The 22,541-nt window shown below is 39.6% G+C and overlaps 1 protein-coding gene across 1 annotated transcript; it reads right to left on the bottom strand.

Moving 5' to 3' along the window:
* Positions 1 to 2,970: 2,970 nt before the first annotated feature.
* LOC143529352 (light-harvesting complex-like protein 3 isotype 2, chloroplastic) lies at positions 2,971 to 4,852 on the bottom strand. The gene is made up of 3 exons (XM_077025174.1): positions 4,379 to 4,852; positions 3,403 to 3,540; positions 2,971 to 3,321 (listed from the first exon to the last, which is right to left on the bottom strand). Exons 1-3 carry the CDS (start codon positions 4,728 to 4,730, stop codon positions 3,086 to 3,088), a joined length of 726 nt encoding a protein of 241 aa, XP_076881289.1. The 5' UTR covers positions 4,731 to 4,852; the 3' UTR covers positions 2,971 to 3,085.
* Positions 4,853 to 22,541: the final 17,689 nt, after the last annotated feature.

The raw sequence follows: 22,541 nt of genomic DNA, 5'->3' as shown, positions 1-22,541 counted from the left end.
GCAAGAACTATTAGATTTGTGGTTTGATGGTTGATGGTGGTCGAAGCTACTAGAGACTTGGGACAATGAAGACGCTGATGTTTTTGCTTGTTTTTGGTGAATCTTAAAGATGATGCAAGTTGCTAAGTGACTCAATATGTTTTATCTCAATGTGGACATGAATTTGGTGGTGGTGGTGGTGGTGATGATAATGATAATGGTAACGGTGCTTAATTAGGTCATCGACGGCCAACCTGAAGATTAGGGGGTAACGTATGTGGGGATGGTGTTCTCGCATCAATCTGTCGTGTTGTGCTATATTACCTTTCCATCCCACCATTTTTTTTATTTTATACTTCAATACCATCTCATCCCATCAATTCTTATACGAATTTTCACCCTCTTTTTCTCTCTCTATCATGGTATCACCTCTATCTCACTTGTCATATAAGGCTAAGGGTAACGGGGCTTGGTTGAGCCCCAAGTGATCCAATATATTTGCGCCACGTAGGCGATGACATGGCCATGGCTCAAGCCCCTCAACCAAGCCCCAGAGGGTGTAGTGGTCCAGGTGATCAGGGGTTTTATCCAATTTTTTATTTATTTAATTATTTTAAATACTACATTAAATAATAATATAAAACATTACATTAATAATGATATAAAACATTACATTAATAATAATATAAAACATTACATTGATACTAGTCTAATACAAGATTATCGGGTCTTTTATCCCACAAATGCTTGACCAACTCATGCCGAACGTTGCCGTGTAACTCACGGCTCTTGATAATATTTATGTTGTCAAGTTGTTGTTCATTGGTGATCGACGATTCCACCTTGGTAGTTTTGACAAATAGCTTGACCCTCGTCTTCTAGTACCATGTTATGTAGGATTATACACGTGATGACGACTTCCGTTATCTTCTCCCTTGTCCAAAATCTTATTGGATTCGCCAACATTGCCCATATTTTCTTTAGGACTCCAAACGCCCTTTCAATATCTTTCCTTGCCGATTCTTGTTTCTTCGTGAAGTACTTTCATTTGTCAGAAACTGGAGACGCGTAAGGTTGAACAAGTATCACCCATTCATTGTAAACACCATCAACGAGGTAGTACCCGTACTTGAAATGTTCTCCGTTTGCAAAAAAAGCTTGAGGGGGTTCAATCCCGTTGATAAGGTCATCGATTATCGGTGACTGATCGATAACATTGAGGTCATTAATAGACCCGGAAACCCCAAAGAACGCATGCCAAAACCAAAGATCCTATGACGCCACCGCCTCAAGTACAATAGTAGGGCCGAGGTGATCACCTCGATGGAATTGACCTCGCCAAGCAGTAGGACACATAGCCCAACCAACATGCATACAATCAAGGCTACCGAGCATCCCGGGGAAACCATGCTTTTCACCGTGCACCTCGTATATGCGTTGGATATCATACATTGTTGGTCTACGTAAGTATCTCCGCTTGTATAGCGATATGACCCCTAAATATAATTATTAAAATTATATAAGTTATGTAAATATTTAAAAAATATATAAACAAACGTAAAAAAATATATCTCCGCTTGTATGGCGATATAAGTTATGTAAAAAATATATACCTCTACAAAAGTGGTTAAGCGCATCGTGTCCGGTCTTTTTAGCCATTTGTAGATACTTGTCCAACATGTCCGATCCAACACCATACGCTAGTTGCCGAAGAGCGGCGGTAATTTTTTGAGTAGCCGTGAACCCAGGCTTACCTCTAGCGTCATCCCTTTGTTGAAAATACTCAAAGTGCTCCGGCAAGTCATTTGCTAGACGCATGAATAATCGTCTAGTAATTCGAAAACGGGTTCTAAAACTATCCTCGCCATATGTGGGATTGGGACTAAAATAGTGACGTATCAAAGTTTCGTTAGCGGTCTTTCGATCACGAATACGTGGTTGCCGGAACAATGGGACTTGGGGGGGATTTTGATCTCTCAAAAAGCTTACCGTCGTTTGAACCGCTTGACAAATGAGTTCGTCTTCTTCGGTAGAATAGGAAGACGAAGACGATGACGACGATGCCATTTATAAATATGAAGATAAAGAGAAGTTTTGGTAGAGAGAATGTGTTGTTTGAGTTTTTATAGAAAGTGTGGACTTGTATTTATAGGTAATATATATATATATATATATATATATATATTTATTTATTTGACTGGCCAACGGATAGGTTGACCAGTCAACCAACGTCTCCAACGGCTAGTTAGCCCCGTAGTCCCAGCCATGACGGCCAACCGCGCCCCCGATCACCTGAGGGGTGTAGCGGTGTTCGCGAGCCACGTAGGCGGCTGCGCCCACCGATCACCCCCACCCTCACCCTCACCCATACCACCTGCTTGCCAACTCCACACCCTAAAATTTCAATATATCCTCATAAAAGATAAAAAGTCCACCAGAAACAACTTTTTTTTACAACATGTCATTTACAATCTAAATCTACCACTCTTCATCATCACAGTTAAACCTCACGTAGAGAGAGATTATATATAGACATCTCAGATAAGACAGACTCAATAAATAAGTAGAAATATAATAAGCTACTTTTTATCTTCGATTATGGAGTGGACGAAAATGACACGATGGTCATGTTGTAAAGACTGATATATTGTCTTAAAGTTCTCAGATAATAATACACAAAAAAACTGAACTGAATATATAAGTTGAAAACCAAGCTTCTGTCTTAAAATTTTATATTTTGTGATGCTGATGACTTATGCAATGAAGTAAATAAATAGACCCACCACGATTTTAAAAACACCCATTTTAATGGTCTAACTAGCACATCTCAATATATAAAAAGATTATGGCACCAAACCATAATTTGTTTTTTTCTATGCAATAGTGGGTTTGTACTTCCTGCTCCTAAGTACAACCCATCAGCCATTAACCAACACAACCAAGAAACAAATTCAACCACATAATTGCTGTGATCTTATACTCATCCAAATACAACATTAGATAAACACCATTAAAGCATCAAAACATAAGCTACAAGAAAATTGATCTACAACAAACATTAAAGATTCAAACTTTATCATAAAGATTTAAACTTTATCCACTCTTACTAATTTTTCTTCTCGTCTTGCCAAGTCGCTTGCCACTGCTTGTCATAAAAAGTAGTCTCATCGATCAGTTTCTTTAACGTTTCAATATCCTCATTCTTTCGGATCAAAAGAACACCAGCTACCGCTACAAAAAGAAGTGTTTTGCAAAAGAAATTTCCCATTTGGTCAACTAGACCGACCCCAGTCAAACTATCGACAAAGTAAGCCATGAAGAACCCTACCATTGCAGCTCGGCCTGCAACACAATGGTCAATACTTAAATGTGTGATTGAAGAACAAGTAACTTAATGTTATGTAAACAGGAAGATGTGCTAACCATTGAGTAATTCGGCCTCAGGAAGATGGAACCGTTTGATCCATGCCCACCATGGAATAATGGAGGTATCAAAAACTACAGGGAAGTCATTGTTGGAAGATTCTGGATTGTCTTCAAGCCATTTCCTCCTTTTAACCTCTGGAAAATAGTAACAATAAACATATTATTAAAATTTCCAACAACATCAATGATGCTCAATTGGTTAAACCAGTGTTGGATTTTGGCAAAATCAAAACCAAACGCTCAATTTCTTGTTGTATTTTGTTAAATGCATAGTTGTAAAATCGCGCCTAGGTGCCAATTAATCACCTATTACTCTTTAATCAGTAGCCCAAAGACTAGTCACCGATTTGGTCAAAATCGGTCAAAATTGAAATTTTTATAAAAAAAAAATTAGTATATATATGTATATTCGAAAATTTACATCTAAATTTCAATCCGATTAATCCCGATTCCCAATTAATCGCTAGTCCAGTTAATTTTGTGCAGGAATTTAGGAACAATTAAGGACTATGAAATTCAAGGTTTTCTATCCACAATTTGAAGTAATTTTGTTTTAATTCATGTAAATGCAATAAAATGCATCCTAAATAAACCCCAACTCCACTGAAACCAATCATATTATCAACAAAATATCATTGAAGCATTTGCGTCTTGTTTTTGAGTTTTTTAACCAAAGAAAGAAAAGGAAAGGATAAGAAAGGGAAAAGAATGGAAGAATTTTTTTTTTAATTAGGTGTGTTCTTGAGTTTATGTTGAAAAATAGTTATTCTTAGTAATCATCATATTTCTAGGAGGATAACTTGTTGGGAAAATAAATTAATTTAATCCCTCTAACTCCTCCTACTCCTTTCCTTTTCATCCAAAAAAAACTCAAAAGAACACTTGTAACTATCCTTAGTTTTCCTTTTCTTTCTCCCCTTAAAAAAACTCAATAACAGGGCGTTAATCAAACACCCGGTGTGCAAAAACTCACCAGCATCAATAACCGCATCCCAGTCAGTAACTCCATCTTTCTGAAACTGCTTCAAATCCCAAGTCCCAGAAACCCATTTCGGATCTTCAAATTTCACACCAACTTCCTCCACCGTAGCCGCCACCGGAGCTCCGTTTCCAAGCGAATCACCTTCCGTGTCTTTCTTCTCCTCCACAACAATGGCTGCTCCAGACCCATTATCAGTGGCTCTAACGGGTACAGAAAGCAGGTGCCTTTGAGGAAGAAGAGAGTGAAATGGGGTAATTGGGAACTGGGTTTTGGAGGATGAAGAGAAAGAAGGAAGACGGGTAGTTGGTGGTGTGGTGGAGAAGAAAGCCATTGATGAGGTCATTGTTGGAAAAGGAAGGAAGGTTAGAGCATGGTGTGGGTGTGATTGTTGAAGATAATATGAGGCTGAGAATTGTGGCCTTGTGGGGATTGTTATGTAAGCATGTGGGATTGGGTTTAAGATAGTGAAATCACGGAAATGAATTTTGTTCTATCCATGTGGGTGTAGAAGGAGTCTGACATTAGATGACTTGACAAATGTTTTTTATAATTGAATCACACAGCGAACCGGACAGGATACCAGTTACCGGTTCGTCGGCCGAACAAATTTCACCTCAAAAATGACGTTTAAGGCTGAAAAAATATAAAATAAAAAAAATACATTTTTTCTCAATAGTATGCCGGTTCAACTAGTCCAGCTCTTCGGTTGGACAGGTTCGAACCAGCCACTTTTTTGAATAGCGGGGGTGAGCTACATAGAACCGGATTGGTTAGTGATGGAATCCCGGTCAGACCGGCTGAACTGGTCGGGGTTGTGCAACATGTGACGCCACGTCAGCACATGAGTTTTTTTGGCTAAGACCAAGCGTAGTGTGGCTTCCTCGGAGGCATTTTAGGCTATAACGCCCTATAACGCCCCCCCCCCACCCCCCGCGGGGCGTTTTGGGGTAACAAATTTTTTTTAAGTGTTTTGTGTATAACACGGATAAATGAACGAAAATTAAAAAAAAAACATTATTCAATTCCAACGGTCATATGACCATTAATAAAAAAAATTCTATAGATTAATCAACTTCATCCCCAATCAAAACTCATCAAATTTATAAAATCTTTCTTTCTACTCTATATTTCTTCACACCAACTTTCCTATAAATGGATTCTCCTACTTCTATATATAATCGGTTTTTCGGGCCCGACCAACAAGCCGAAGACGAGGTGGAGGAAGAGGTGGTTACGACTGCGATTGTGCTCGCAACAACTTATATGAGTTCTGTTACGAGTGCGATTAGCTCTCCACCACCCCCGTTTCAATAAGAGCATATATCGAACGAGATTGTACGGAACCCAACAACCGGTTGATGGCGGGTTACTTATGCGACTCGCCGAGATACAAGAACCCGAAGACCTTTAGGCGTCGCTTTCGGATGTCTAAAAATTTATTTACGCACATCACCAATGATTTGGAGCGGGAGCTTGATTACTTAAGCAAAAGCCGGATGGTCGAGGGACGATAGGATTCACAGATATTCAGAAGGTTACGTTAGCTGTACGCGTACTCGCCTACAGAAACACGGCCGACATCAACGACGAGTATTTAAAGACGGTCGATAAAACAACTCGGGACACCTTGGAGTATTTTTTTTACGATACGTTTCGTTTTTTTTAAATAATTATATCATTTGTTTACTTTAATCAATTATTTTATAAAAGTTGTGTAAAATATAGGAATATTGAAACTATATGGACCACATTATCTGAAAGAGCCCAACTTGAACGATCTACAACGTCTTTACGAGGCACATACAAGGGTGCATGGTTTACCCGACATGATAGGGAGTGTAGATTGCATGCATTGGGAATGGGCTAATTGTCCAACTGCATGGCGAGGTCAATACACACGAGGTGACCAAAAGGGACCAACGGTCAGCCTTCAAGCGATTGCTTCATACGACAGGGGTGAGGCTTTATGACTACACCCTGTTTTTGTAAAAAAACCATAACTCTGGCTGGGCGCCACGTGGCGCTTAACGCCTGGGGTGAGTCTTTATGACTACACATGGTCTAAAAGGGGTGTAGTGGATGGAACTTCTTGCAATCATTACCTCATCATTATTTTTTATTTAAAATAATCAAAATAACATTTTATTAAATAAAATAAATACATTTTGTATTAAAATTAAAAAAAAATTAGAATTACTCGTCTTCGTCTTCTTCGTTGTTTTCATATTCTTTGTCGTCTTTGTCTCCGTCGATCTTGTCTTCACTTTCCTCGCCTCCATCGTCTTGATATGTTTTCACCTTCGCCTCGAATTGGCTGAACTGCCCAAACATATTGAACCAAAAATCTCAATATGTATATCACGTGAATGCATTCGATAAGCATTTTGCACCCTCTCCCCCATAGGTTGCTTGAGGTTGTTATCGTTGGACATTCCCCGGTATATAATGTTGACATATTGATCTCCTGTCATCTTCTAAAATCATTTTATGCAATATGATACACGTATACATAACATCTCTCATTTTTCCAATGTCCATGCACGACACGGATTTTTTAACGTGATGTCAACGTTGGCGAAGAACCCCGAAACACCTCTCAATGTCCTTTCGCGAAGATTCTTGTACTTTCTTATAATAATTTCTCTTTTCATCAATTGGGTATCTAAACGTTTTGATAATAATAGAATATTCCGGATATATCCCATCATCCAAACAAAATTCGTCTGGGTAAAAGTTATCGTTAGCCCAAAACAATGCAACTGGTGCAGTAGCGGAGATGTAATTCTCTACCAGGGACGACGCCTCCAAAACGTTTATATCGTTGTTGGACCTGGGGTTGCCAAAGTAGGCCGACCAAACCCAAAGGTCGTACGAAGTGACTGCTTAAAGACTCACCGTTGGTACTTTCTGGTCACCATGTGTATATTGACCTTGCCATGCAGTTAGACAGTTACCCCACTTCCAATGCATGCAATCTATACTCCCGATCATAATGGGTAAACCATGTTCCCTTTCATGCACTGGGTAACCCGTTGTAGGTCTTGCCAAATGGGTTTTCTAAGATAACATTCACCGTACAGTTTTATTATGCCCGTATTAGAATTATTAAATAAAAGTATTAAAAATAAACGCAAATAATGTTTTAATAGTTTAATAAACGCAGTATAAAGTTTAATAAATACCTTGGGAAAAAAATACTCCAAGGTGCCTAGTGTCATTTTTTCTGTCATTTTTAAGTACTCGTCGTTGATGTCGGTCGTGGTTCCGTAGACGAGCACGGGTAATGCTGACGTACACCTCTGGATATTGAATCCTAACAGCCCTAGTGCGTCTTGTTTTTGCTTAAAGTAATCATACCCGCACTCCAAATAACTGGCAATGCGCAAAAATAAACGTTTTGATATCCGGAAACGACGTCTAAAAGTTTTCGAGTTCTTGTATGTTGGCGAGTCAACAAAATAGTCGTCCATCAAACGCTTGTTGGCGCCCTCACGGTCTCATTCAACATATTCTCTTCACAAAACCGGCTAAGGAGGAGAATAAACATATTGAATATACTTTGCAGCAAGCGCAACTGCACTTGTAATCGCCGCCTCGTCTTCGGCCGTGTGCTCGTTAATTTGCAAATATCGATTGATGATGTCGGACGAGGAGGGAGAATCCATTTTGTTGGTGCTTTGAATATAACACTACATTCTTGAGTTTTTTATTTAAGGGATTGGAAAAGAAAAGATAAGAAAATTTTTCTTTTTTCATTCTTGAGTTTTTTCATTAAAAGAAAAGAAAGAGAATGGAAGGAAAAATTAAGTCTTTTTTACTTCAAAACTTTCCTGCCAAATATGGCCGAATTGTGAAGGAAAGTTTATATCCCATTACCATATTACCAATTTACCTTATCTTAATTATCTTTTCCATGTTGCTATAAGGACATAATTGTAAAGTTACAAATTTTTTTTTCTTATCTTTTCCTTCCAATCTAACTCAAAAATGTAATAAACACTTTCTTTTAACTCGAGAATGCTTTTTAAGTATATAATTTCTTTTCCTTTTTTTCTCTATCCAATCTTATCATTTTTTTTCTTCTATTTTAAACCCGAGAATGCAGTGTAAAGTTTGTAGAGAGAGTTTAAAAATATGAGGAATTTGTAGAGATTGTTATAAAAAGTTTAGATTGGTTATATCTATAGGAAAATAATTGATTTTTTTTTATAAATTGAGCCGTTGAACAACGGATAGATTTGACCAAATGTGAAATTCAAGGCACAAAACAAAGGGTTACCGGCGTTGTGTGGGGAGCAACCCCCCCCCCCCTCCAAAGCACCCAAGGAGCCCCGGGGGCGGTGTTCCCGTGGCTTTGAGGCGCCTTGAGGGTGGGAAGCGCCCCACTACAGAGGGTCTTATGTAGAAACTTTAGAGTTTGTTCTCAATAGAGTCTTAGTGAAAAAAACTATTTACCAAAATAGTATTTGTTGAAAAAATATTTATCAAACTAGTGTTGTTAACAACTTTTTGTTTCTCACTTCAATTTATTAGATAAACAAAAATGGACCCATATCTCTCTTTTCATTTTATTTTATTAATGATGATATATATGTTATAAAGGTAGGGTTTTGATTAAATACAAATGTAATTACAGAATTCTTGTATATATAATTACTCTATTTGATTTTCACATTTAACACGTTAATTTCATTTATACGTTAATTTTTCCCTATAAAATTATACCTTTGTTCTTTTTTTTTTTCAACGAATTCATACTCTTTCTTTATAAAAGTCTTTTCTTAGATGTTATAGTTTTTATAGCTTTCCAAAACATTTTTTTAAATAAAAGTCTGAACTCTTATACTGAAAGTTTGAAACAACATTACTTTGGGTAATAGACTAATAGCTTTTAAAATAATTAGAAGAAAGGCCTCAGTTTACCTTAGTTTAATCTAATAAAATTAGAAGTGAGAAAACAAAAAGTTTGTCAATAACATTAGTTTGATAATTATTTTCAATTGACACTATTTTGGTATATAGCTTTTTCACCAACATTTTTTTAGAAAAAAATCGACTTAACCAAGTGTTTTCAGATGAAATTATGGCTAAAATGTAATTAACTAAGGTAAATAATAAATTAAAAGTAGAAGGTTATGATCATAAATAAGACATCAATATAATAAAAAAGAGTTACTAAATAAATTGCCGCCTTTCGAAAAAATAATAATAATAAAAAGAACGTTACAATCGATCTATAATTACAATTTAAGTTACAAACAAATCATTCAATATCTTAATTAACTCCGCCATTAATTTAAAATTTACATAAATAATCCTATTTACTACATATAAGTAACTCTTCATCTCATGTGTAGTAGAGACTAACTTTGCATTGCCTTTTTATAAGCCATACAAAAGAAAAGACATTCATACGAACCAAGATGTTGAAGTTAGTTATCCCATATTTTATTATTTTCAGTCTAGGTTTCATCTCGTTTCTCGATTGTAAGTTGGACATATTTATTCTCGCAACATACATTGGAATAATATGATAACATAATTCCGTTGATAGATCTTCCTTAATTAACTCATATATATGCAGGCATAAGAATTGGGAGCAATCAAAGACATGAGACTGGTGTTTTTAACCTAGAACCCCAGTCCGGTTGGTACATTTGCAAAGAGATTGATAATGTGCCTGGTTTCAAACCCGAGTGATGTTGTTCATGTAATGATACGATCACTAGCTGCTACAGTAGTTTTGAATTATGCACAACAAATTGCTTAAAACCATGTAATAGTTAATGTTCAAATTAAGTAAATACGTTCACTATGGTGTCAGCTCTATGTACGCTTATAATATCATAGGATGGAAATAAGTTTGCCTGAATGACAAAATAAATGAATATTAATCCCATTTTTATCAAGTTGATGATTAGATGTTTCTTATGTTTATTCATTTAATTTTCTCCGGTCATTCGACGACTGGTTTTTCAACTTTCACAGACGGGCCTCACACACATTGACGACCCTCATTCTATGCATTTAAAGACTAGAATAGGAAAAGGCTTAGGGGCTGTTTGTTTACATATGAATGGAACCATTCAGATGTAAATATCTGATTCATTCAGACTTCAGACTGTTTGGTTCCAAACAGAAAAACATCTGAATGGTTAAAATTAGGTCTGAATCATTCAGACTTACTGTTGTTGCTGAATGGGACAGATGCTCATTCAAATCTGACTCATTCAGATCTGAATGAACCAAACAGCCCCTTAGGCTAAGGGTAATCGGGCTTGGTTGAGCCCTAAGTGATCCAATTAAAACCCAACACGTAGGCGATGACATGGTCCTGGATCAAGCCTCTCAACCAAGCCCCAGAGGGTGTAATGGTCCAGGTGATTCGGGGCTTGATTGAATTTTGTATTTATTATTTATTTTTTGTTATGCACATAATTATAAATTAAAATACTTCATTAAAACATAAATAAAAAGAAAAATAAAAAGGAAAATAAAAAATACATATAAATAGCGTTTTTATTTTTGTGTCGCCAATTCCTTCTGAATACGATCTTTTTCTTTCTCCATTAGCGCTTGGTCGGATGATGGTAGGTGGCTAAAGTCTTTGGTTAGAAAAGTCAAACTCTTGAAAGGGTTTCTTTTATGTCGAGCTTCACCAATCGAGAAAAGGCCACTTGACGAATCCTTAATTTCTTTTTTATAGTCGTCATCAACAACCGTTTTTTTCCCACGATCCTTACAACCTTGATCTTTCAAATGACCTTCGGACAAGTTTAGGTCGAAGTCAATTTGATTCCCCGACCCGCTCGAAGAGACGTATGTGCCCTGTTGGTGCATGATGTCAGTAGTTCAGTGTCGAGTGTCTGTAATCGTGTTAGTTAGATTTGAGTTTTGTATGTAAGCGAAGTTACTAACAAGTTCGCTTATATGGGCGAACTTGTTAGTCAAGCGAAGTTAGGGACAACTTCGCCTGAACATACCAGGCGAAGTTGTCGTGTCTATATAAGCATTTGTATACGGCTTATTAAACAACATCAGTTAATAGATTAAGAGTTTGTGTATTCGAGTCAGAGAGTTTTGTATCCGGTGATCATAGTATCACGTGTTTACGGTAGGAATACAACGTGTGTTTGGTTATCGTATCGTGTGTTAGCTCGTATTGTTTTCTATACTCGTAACGTCTTACGTAGGGATTCCGCACCTACGTAGTACGCGATATCTCGTGTAGATCCGGTTGGGAACCTACAATTGGTATCAGAGCATTTGCTCGATTGTGTGGTTCGGGATTATCACGCGGGTATAGAAATCGTTCCGTTCGACTATTCGCGGGACGAGTTTTCTGAGCTTTTGTGCTATACTCTCCTCCTACAATCTTAAACAACCCATAACACCTTCACAAACCTCGAAAAACCCAGAAACCTAATCTGCAGAAACTTCGTGTTCATCAGGCGAAGTTGCCGTCACTGTTAGTAGGGTTTCGGCGAAGATATAAGGTTAAGCGAAGTTATCAACAACTTCGCCTACCTCTTCAAGTTCGCTTACCTCAAGCGAAGTTACCCACAACTTCGCCTACCTCCCAAGTTCGCTCAACTTAAGCGAAGTTATTCTCAAGTTCGCCAATCCGGCGAATTTAAGAAAGTGAGCGAAGTTACATATTCACGCGAAGTTAAGTTTTAAGCGAAGTTATCCACAACTTCGCCTACAGAGCTGTTTGAAAATAAAATTTTTGATTTTCGGATTTCTTTGAGTTTTGAGAAAGATGTCTTCGATAAACATTACTGAACTGGTAAAGATGGAAGTAGAAGCGGGGTCGGCTACGAAGGCACCTAAGATGCTTAAGAAAACTGATTATGTAGCGTGGAAAGATCGTTTTGAACAATATGTCAAGTATCAAGATGCCAAGATGTGGGTGTGTATACAAGATGGTTACATTCCACCTACTGCTGAGTATGAAGGTCGTGATCAGATCAAGAAATACAAAGAGATGGAAGAAAAGGAGAAGAAAATGTATGAGGCAGAAAGCAAAGCTCATGCAGCAATTACAATGGCTCTTCCACAAGAGATACTTCACACCTTCCGAAAGTATAAAACTGCTAGAGAGCTTTGGGAAGCACTTGAGAACCGGTTTGAGGGCAATGTGGGAATTCGTGCCTCGAAAATTAAACTTTTAAAAACCCAATTCTCGGTCTTCAAGTATCTGAAAAATGAATCACTTGATGATATCATCACTAGATATTATCATCTGATGACTGAACTCAGCAACTATTCAATTGCTTACAAAGAAGATGAGATAGTTGAAAAGCTTCTTGATGCTCTCCCACCGAAATGGGAGATGTATACTGTGTTGATGAGAGAAGATAAAGACTTTGCTGACTATGACCTGGAGACAGCAGTTAACAAGCTAAGAACGTTTGAACTGAACATGGTACGAAAGGAGACACCTACCGATCAGGTTCAAGATCCGGGTATGTATGGTGCAAAGGTTAACTCTGGATCAAGTTCGAAAACTGAATCATCAGCTTATTACTCTAAGGGAGAGTCAGGCGCGAGCTCAACACATGAGGGACATGTATCTCTCAACATGAACAGTGATGTGTGCTATGTAGCTGGAGGGTCAAATGCTTCTCAACCTCAAGCGACCAAGAGTAGTTATTCCCCAAGTGTTTCAAACAACAACTACTCGAAGATGCCCATGAGTGTCAAATCTGCTGAACAGCAGTTTGCTCTCTATGCATCTTTTATTGCTTCGTATGAGAACTACATTCAGGGTAAGATCGTTGATCCTGCAGTTTTGGATGAAGACTATGACCAGATCGATGCTGATGATCTGGAGGAGATGGATCTGCAGTGGCAGATGGCTATGATTGTCAGAAGGGTGAAGAGGTTCATAAAGAAGACTGGCAGGAAGTTTGTCGGAGAGAGGCCAGGGTTTGATAAGTCGAAGGTACGCTGTTACAACTGTCAGCAGAATGGCCAATTTGCGAAAGAATGCAAAAATAAACGTGTAGAACGCAGTCAAAACAGATCTACACAGCAGAGTGGTAGTGGTAATGACTATAGAGCCATGATTTCCAGACAGAACGAGGAGTATAACTGGAATCTGCATGTTGAAGAAGTATTTGAACAGGCCAACTTGGCAAACATCGAAAATGCAGATAGTGAGAAGGGAACTGGCGAAAATGAAGTGTACATGGCAGATGTAGCAGACCAGCTCTCCGAGGTAAGTACCGAACTCCCTTGTACTAAGTGTGAACAGCTGTCTGAACAACTGACAACTCTAACTGATCAGTTTGTTAGTTTGGATGCGCAATATAAAACTTTAAAAGAAGATCATCATTTCACTAAAGCTAGAGAAAATAGTTACAAAATAAAAATTAAAGCTAGTGAAACAGATATTAAAAGTCTTAAAGCAAAGCTTGCTGAAAAAATTAAAGTGATTGATCTTAGCTATGAAGTTCTAGAAGAGAAAACCAAACTAATAGCTGAAAGGGAAAAACAGATAGCTGATCACCAGGTAAAAGTGGTGGAACTTAACAGGAAACTTGAACAATTCAGACATTCCTCCGCTATACTTGATCACCTCGTTAGTGATCAAGGTTCCCCAAAAAGGGGAGGAATTGGTTATCATGAAGTTCCACCACCTTTCAATCATAATTACACTTATGACCCTAGTAATCAGAAATCTGTCGATGTTGACTATGGTCAGACAGTTCCGGTTAAAGTAACGATTAAAGAACCAAAATTTAGTAAGCCTGTTGCAAGTGTTAAGATTTCTGCTCCGAGTCCTGTCTCATCTAACTCGGACAAGTCTTCTGAGTCGAGTGAGACAAAACAAGAGGAAGTGTTACCAAAAAGTGGAGAAAAAAATAAAACACCTGAAAAGAAGTCTCCACTAAACCCGTATGTCCCACCATATGTGAGACAAACGGGCAGTAATACAGCCTCAACATCTAAGACAACTTTTGATAAGAAAGTTGAAAACAGGTGTTGTTTTAGATGTAATCAACAAGGACATCTTGTTGCTGATTGCCCTCTGAAGCAGAGATTCAGAGGTGTGAGGCCTTCGAGAACTGAGAATAGAACTAACGATAATGTTAAAACTGAAAACCCATCAAAATTCAGAAATTGGTCTAATTCAGGTTTTCAAAGAAAAGGATCTCAGTTTTTCACTGCAAACAACCAAACCATAACTAATAATTCATTTAATTCAAGACGGTTTGGATGGCCTCATAGACAATCCACAAGAAGGTATCCTGTTAGGACTCACAGAAATCATTATAATACTAACTTTGGACAGCCAAGGTACGGAATGTATCGACCCAAGACCAATCGGTCTTGGGTCCCAAGATTTTAATCATCTGCTTTAATCGTGCAGGAACAGTTGAACAGGGCTGCCAACAATCACTGGGTTGTGGATAGCGGCTGTTCCCGGCACATGACGGGTAACAAGAATTTGTTACACGACTTGAAACCTGTTCAAGAAGGAAGAGTGAGTTTCGCAGGAGAGAGCGGTGGAAGAATTACAGGAATAGGGATGGTGTCGAATGGAAAGATGACTTTGGAGAAAGTAAACTTTGTTGAAGAACTGAAGCACAATCTGCTGAGTGTTTCGCAGATTTGTGACAAAGACTACACCGTACATTTTACAAAGAATGAAGCGATTGTGTTGTATCCTGGTTTTAAGATACCAGAAGATTGGATTGTTATGAAGGCTCCAAGAGTGAAGAATACGTATATCATGGATATGAGATCGACTGAAATGGCCACAGAAGAATCGTGTCTTCTGTCAAAAGCGACTGAATCAGAGTCCGAGTTGTGGCATAGGAGAATGGGACACATTCATCTTCGGAAAATGAACTACCTTGTCAAAAATGGGCTTGTGCTGGGTGTTCCCTTGAAGAATTTCAACTTTGAAGACAAATGTTTATCATGCAAAAAGGGAAAGCAACACAAGAAATCCCATCTCACCAAGAAGGTCAATTCAATTGTCAGTACCCTAGAATTACTTCACATGGATCTCTTCGGTCCCGTGAATGTAAGAAGTCTAGGAGGAACATCTTACTGCTTGGTGATCACTGATGATTTCTCACGATATTCCTGGGTATATTTCCTGAAGTCAAAGGATGAAACAGTGCAGATGGTAAAGAATTTGATTACCAAGGTTGAGAATATCATGGGGAAACGGGTTAAATTCATCAGGAGTGACAATGGAACTGAGTTCAAGAACTATGAGATGGAGATCTTCTGCTTACAGAAGGGGATAGAACATCAATACAGCGCACCGTATACACCGCAACAAAATGGAGTGGCTGAAAGGAAGAACAGAACCTTAATTGAAGTAGCCAGAACCATGCTGGCTGATTCGAAACTTCCCGTGGTGTTCTGGGCTGAAGCTGTTGCTACAGCCTGTTATATCCTTAATAGAGTGTTAACTGTTAAAAGATTAAATAAAACCTGTTATGAACTTATGCATGGGAGAAAGCCAAACTTGAGTGGTCTTGAACCATTCGGGTCCCCATGTTCGATATTAAAGACCAATTCTAAATTTGGTGAAGTAGCCGACGAAGGAATCTTAGTCGGATACGTTGTTGGGACTCCCAACAGACGGGTCTTTAATACATCGAACAGCAAGGTTGAGGTGGTGTGTAACACTGATATCACAAGTTACAAATCACCAAAACCAAGCTCGGGACCCGCTGGGGTTTTCGACTATGATAGACTTTTTAAATCTTTTAACATACCTTATCTGGATTTTGCAGATGTTGAGGAAAGAATTGCTACGAAGATGATATGCGATGAGGAAGACACTTTGGTACAACGACCACAGTATGATGAATGTCAGCCTTCCTCGTCAAATGCTGTCAATACCCCTGCTGCCTCTACTGAAGAGGAATTCATCAATCCGTTTCACTCTCAACATCAATCACCCATTGATGAGCTATCTTCGAACTTGGAAGATAATCTGAATGTCAGTTCGGTTCCGACTACGAGAATTCACAAAGATCATCCTTTGTAGAATGTGATAGGTGATATGTCCGCCGGTGTACAAACAAGACAAAGCTTGAATGAGCACACCTGTGTTTACACAAGCATTAAAGAATCAGACATAATCAACGAGTGCTTGTACACCTGCTTTATCAGCCAGATTGAACCAAAGAACTATCAAATGTCTCTTAAGGACAGCTCGTGGGTCGAAGCCATGCAAGAAGAGTTAGCTCAGTTTAAGAAAATGGAAGTATGGAACTTGGTTGCAAAACCACGTAATGTGCATGCGATTGGCACAAAATGGGTCTTCAAATGTAAGAGAGATGAGAAAGGGATTGTTATCAGGAACAAGGCGAGGCTGGTTGTTAAAGGCTTTAATCAACAAGAGGGGATTGATTACAATGAGGTGTTTGCTCCTGTAGCAAGATTGGAAGCCATTCGTTTGTTTTTGGCATTTGCTGCTCATAAGGAGATGAAGGTCTTTCAGTTGGATGTTAAGAGTGCGTTTCTAAACGGTAAAGTCGATGAGGTTGTGTATGTTGAGCAACCTCCGGGTTTTCCTGACCCTGACTTTCCCGATCACGTGTACAAGCTAAGTAAAGCGCTGTATGGACTACATCAGGCACCTCGTGCCTGGTATTCAACCTTATCAGATTACTTGCTTGAGAATGAGTTTGAAAGAGGTAAAATTGATAGCACATTGTTCTTCAAGAGAAAGGGTAGCGACTTCCTGCTGGTGCAAGTCTACGTGGACGACATTATCTTTGCTGCATCAAAGGTCGCCATGTGTCAGGAGTTTGAGGGAAGAAGAGATTTGAAATGAGTGCTATGGGTGAACTAACTTTCTTTTTAGGTTTGCAGGTTGATCAGAAGAAAGACGGGATGTTCATTCATCAGACGAAGTATGTCCATGATGTTCTCAAACGCTTCAAGATGGAGGACAGCACTCCATATGATACTCCGGTCTGCGTCAATCACAAATTGGGTGCTGATTCAGATAACGATGCAGACGTGGACCCAACCCAATATCGGGCTATTATAGGTTCTTTAATGTACTTAACTGCTTCTAGGCCTGATATAATGTTTGTTGTTTGTCTTTGTGCATGCTTTCAGGCAAACCCAAAAGAATCTCATTTGAAGGGTGCGAAGAGGATACTGCGGTATCTCAAAGGCAAGCCGAAGCTGGGGTTGTGGTACTCAAGAGGAGGAGACTTGGAGCTAGTCGCTTACACAGATTCTGATTATGGAGGGTGCAATCAGAGTCGGAAGTCTACAACTGGTGGATGTCAGTTTCTTGGTGGCAAACTAGTGTCGTGGCAATGCAAGAAGCAGACCTCAGTCGCAATTTCAACCTGTGAAGCAGAATACATGGCAGCATCCAACTGCTGCTCCCAGGTTCTTTGGATTCAACAACAGTTGCGCGATTATGGTCTGAATTTCTCACTTACTCCTATTTGCATTGATAACACTGCTGCTATCTCAGTAACTAACAATCCCGTGAAGCACAGTAAAACTAAACATATTGACATACGTCATCATTTTATACGGGATTGTGCTGAGAAGAAGCTGATTGAGCTCGAAAAGGTTGACACGTTAGATAATTTCGCTGACTTGTTCACGAAAGCGTTTGACAAAACTAGATTTCAAAACCTTGTTGAGCTAAATGGGATGATCAATCCCGAGTAACCATGTCATATGTTTGTGTTTATGAAAAAAAAAAAAAACGTCACTATCGCTTAGAATTATGTCGGTTGGCTCAGTTTGAAGGACATGTCTTCGGATATGTTTGGTCCTCATTTCTACTTGTAGAATATGAGGATAGCCATTAACCAGATGACTGAAAGTGACCGGGGCGGTTTATGATGAGTTTTTCATTCTTTCGCTGAAAATTAGTCGATTATACTTAGTTAGAAGGACACATACTAGTATGTGGTCGGTCCAGCTGATCCATTGGATCTTCGGGATAGCCGTTTCCCTGAAGACTTTGATTTGGTCGGGTCGATAGAAGTTAAATTTTTCTTTTCGGGAGATGAAATTACTTTTCAAGTCTACTACTTCGTAAGAAATACCTTTACTATGTTTAACAGAAAATTGATCTAACCTTGGAAAGTGATAGATATACTGATTCTGTGTGCTTAACTAGTGAAGTTATAAGGCCTAAAAGACTTTAGAACAGTCATTGTATGTCATGGTAGCTTTCTATGGTGCGTAAAAGTAGAAGTGATACTAACTAAATCTACTCGATTTTTTGTGGAAACTCCTTAAGAGTTGTGCATGTCTTCATATATATCTTTCCGAATGATGGCAGAAAAGCGCTTACCCAGTCATACACGAGCCCGTGAGTGTTCTGATTCCCGTGAAGATAGAGTGTCAAGACGCTGCAGTGATCTAGATTCAGGACTTGCAGTTATTTTCTACTTGAAGTTGTGTATATACATGTTAGATTAAAAAAAAAAAAATTCTAGAGTTAATAATGTTAATGATTATCAATCAAGACGCAAGAAGTTGAACGGGAAGCAGAGTCTAAGATCGAAGAGTAATTACTACTTAATCAGACACTACGGGTCGAGGTCAATTCGGGGTGACTTGGGGAAAGCCAAATACGCCTTAAGAATAGATAGGAGACATCATAATCTCTGAGTTGTTGCCCACTTAAGTTTTGAGCTTAATTGAACCTAACTCGTATCACAGAAACGATGAAAACCATTTTAAGTAGATTACCTGCTTACAACCTGTTTCTTTATGTCATAATACAGCTGAACACGGATCTGTGTGACAGTCACGAAATTGGTATGATTCCTGTTCGGATCTTTTCTAAAACATGGTAGTCCCTGTCGAGACTGAAATTTGATCCCGTGTACTTTAATTTTTCAAATTTTTGTTACTTTTGTAATTGTTTGATTTTATACCTGGTTACTTGGTCTTGATCGTATCATTTAACGCTTTAAAGGATGTTTTTAAAACTTTATTGAAAATTGTTAAAAGTGTAGGGGTTTGTTTTGTAAATACAGGCGAACTTGTTGATAACTTCGCCTGGAATAGGCGAAGTTATCGATAACTTCGCCTGTACTAACTTTGACCCTATATAAAGGAATTTAAAGGTCAAACAGGATCATAATTTCAAAAAACCCAGCGAACTTAACTCTCTGTCAACCGGCGAACTTATATCATCGATCATCTGAGTTTCTTTTTTTCGATTCCAATCTGTGATTAAAGGTATGTAAGGTTTCTAGTTTCGTATAATTAGTGTTTTTGAGGTTGATCATCGGTCGTTTCGACTCGATTATCGACCTCGTCTTTCGAAACCTTAAACACCCGATTTCAGACTTGTTTTTACGTGATAGTAAACTACTTGAACGTCTAAAACTTCATAAAATCATGTATTTCGGAGTCCTCGATCTCCGAAATCATCATCTACACGTCGTTCAAAATCCCTAACTGTTGCCGATTCAAATTCGGCGAAGTTACAGTTTAGGCGAAGTTATCCGTAACTTCTCCTGAGGTTTAACTTCGCCTGATTATTGATTTTGAAACAGTTTATGAGGCGATGTTGTGATTAGGCGAAGTTATCCGTAACTTCGCCTGGACCATTTTACTTAACTATTTTCAGACGAAGTTCAAGTTGAAGCGAAGTTGTTTCCCAACTTCGCCTCACCTTTAACTTCGCCTATACAGAATTGATCACAACTTCGCTCATGGTAACAGGCGAACTTGTGATTCGCTTTGACGTTTATCTAACTTAACCTGTTTGTTGCAGATATGGCTGCTGTTGCTGGAGCAGGTGGTGCAGGCGGTGATGACGGAGGTGATCACCAGAGACAGTTCTTCCCGGGTCACAACATGTACATAACATTAGACCCGGAGGCGAGCGGAGTTGATGATTTCCGCGAAATCATCACATTTCTTTTACGCTCGAGGATATTCCACGCTATTACAACAACTTTGCCAACATCCTTGCCCAATATTGAGGATTTCTGGCAGACAGTGGAATACGACTGTAGAGTCGAGCCCTCGGTGATGCGCGCAACCGTCAACAATCATATTGTTCAGTTCTCTTCTGAACAAATCCGGGCGGCTTTACGATTTGGGAACGAGACAAGGGATGACCCAACAGAGTTTGTAGCTCCTTTCCGTGATGGAGCGTTTTTAAGGATGGGATACTCTGGTCCCTTGGGGGATACGCAGAGGAGGAAAGGCTTTCTACTTGACCAGTGGCGCTTTCTCATGCATGTTATGATCGTTTGCATGTCAGGGAGAAAGGCGGGCACTGATGGCATGGGCGCGACCATGCAGTCAGCGATGACTACTCTGACATACAACAAGCGATTAAGCTTTAGTCATATGGTCTTTTATGAGATTGATCGTCAACGAAGAGCGATGGCGCGTAAGCGATTCATCATGTATCCAAGATTCCTACAAATGATCTTGAATCATGTTGCTCCAACGCTTCCTCAGCACCGTCCGATCCGATACGTTGAGAGTGTGAACAAACGGATCTTCGCCCAATGTCGATCCTCCAGTGCGAGGAGCAAACCTGAGCTCCGTCCTCGACATACTCCACTCTTTGGGTATTTGATCAACCCGGGGTATGTACCTGCTCGAGGGGACGAGTTTAGAGACCCGGCACCACAACAGGCAGGAGCACCTCAAGCTATACCTGCTGCTCCTGTTGTGTCACCGGAGGAGAACGTGGACCTTGATGCAGAATTTGGTGGTCAAGGCTTCTTTGATATGGATCGGGTGGATCCAGAGGAGAACGTTCAGGTTCCGGTTGAACGTACTTCGACTGTGAACGTTACTAGGACAGCTGCTACGGTGGCTGGTTCTGATTCTGATGATGAAGTGGCAGAGGCCAGAAGGATTATGGTGACTCGAGAAAGACTACATGGGAAAAGAAAGAGAACAGATGATGATAGCGAGTCTGATTATGAGGAAGAGGTACAACAGTTGATCCGGAGGTCAAGAAGGGAACGGATAGGTGCAGGATCAGGAGCCGGTGAGAGCTCTAGGTTGGTACGTTTCACTCCACCAGCACTATCCGGTATGACAATGGTTCCTTCATCCCTACAGGTTACAAGGCCAAGCGCTACGGGTGTTCCCGTGGTGGCTACCTCGTCTACTTTTGGCCTCCCACCCACTACTTTCCAACTTTCGACTCCTGAGATCGTTTCATTGCCGCCTCCGACCGTTATTCCATCGGAGGTCGTGGCACAATTTATAGAGTCGACTGTTGTGGCTACTGCAGGGCTATCGGTGACGATACCACCTGCGGTTACGTCTATCTCTACTTCTGAGGTCCCGGTAACATCGGAAATCCCTCCTCAGTACACTCAAGATTTATCGCATATGAGGTTCGATTTCGATGCAACCCTATCAGACTCAGAACGAATAGCAGCACTGGAACGGGTCGTGGCAGAGCAGTCAAGAATTAATCTTATCCAGACCCAGGCTATTCAGCGCCTAGTTACAGAGAATCAGATGCAGTCGTCCCTCCTGGTACAACATGGAAAAATCATAGATGCTTTCAAGGAGTTCTTGGCATCTCAGGGGGAGACGAGCTGTAAAGGCGACGAGTTGAGGACCAAGAGACGAAATGATAGAGACGATGATCCCAATGCATCGAAAGATGCAGGTGGTGAGTTGCCAAGAACTGATCAAGCTCTTGGAACTTCCACAACTCAGGGGGAGTCGACATCTGCAGCTGGTGGTGATGATGTGGTGGTGGTGGACGTAGAGGAGATGGATGATGTTTTGGTTGGTGATGATGATGATGTACTACCGAGTGATGTGATAGAGAAAATTGGTGAAGATATTGTGATTGATACAGAGATAGAAGAGGGAGAGATAGTAGAGGAGAACGTGGAGCATGAGATACCGCAAGTCGAGAACGTAGATATGAGTCAACAGATTGGGAATGATGAGTCTGAATGGGAAGAGCAGCCTAGGTGGAAGGAAGGCTATGCTCAGTGGTTCGTCAAAACGAAGAAACCGGCGATCCCTACAATGTTTAAGAAGAGTTATAACATTAAAGGCTATGCTGAAGCGAAGAAAGGGATTATATGCTGGATATATGATGAGCAGTTGAGGCTCTTCGTGATTAAAAGGTATGACGGTGTTCAGTACTTTAGAAGGATGTTAAGATCGTTGAATACACTGCCAGAATGTG

This window comes from Bidens hawaiensis, unplaced genomic scaffold, assembly GCF_021521415.1.
Source record: "Bidens hawaiensis isolate Kalapana, Puna unplaced genomic scaffold, B.hawaiensis_p1.1 tig00000636_1, whole genome shotgun sequence".
NCBI lineage: Eukaryota > Viridiplantae > Streptophyta > Magnoliopsida > Asterales > Asteraceae > Bidens > Bidens hawaiensis.
Note: the sequence above shows the minus strand (reverse complement) of the source record. Positions and strands in the feature narration are given on the sequence as shown.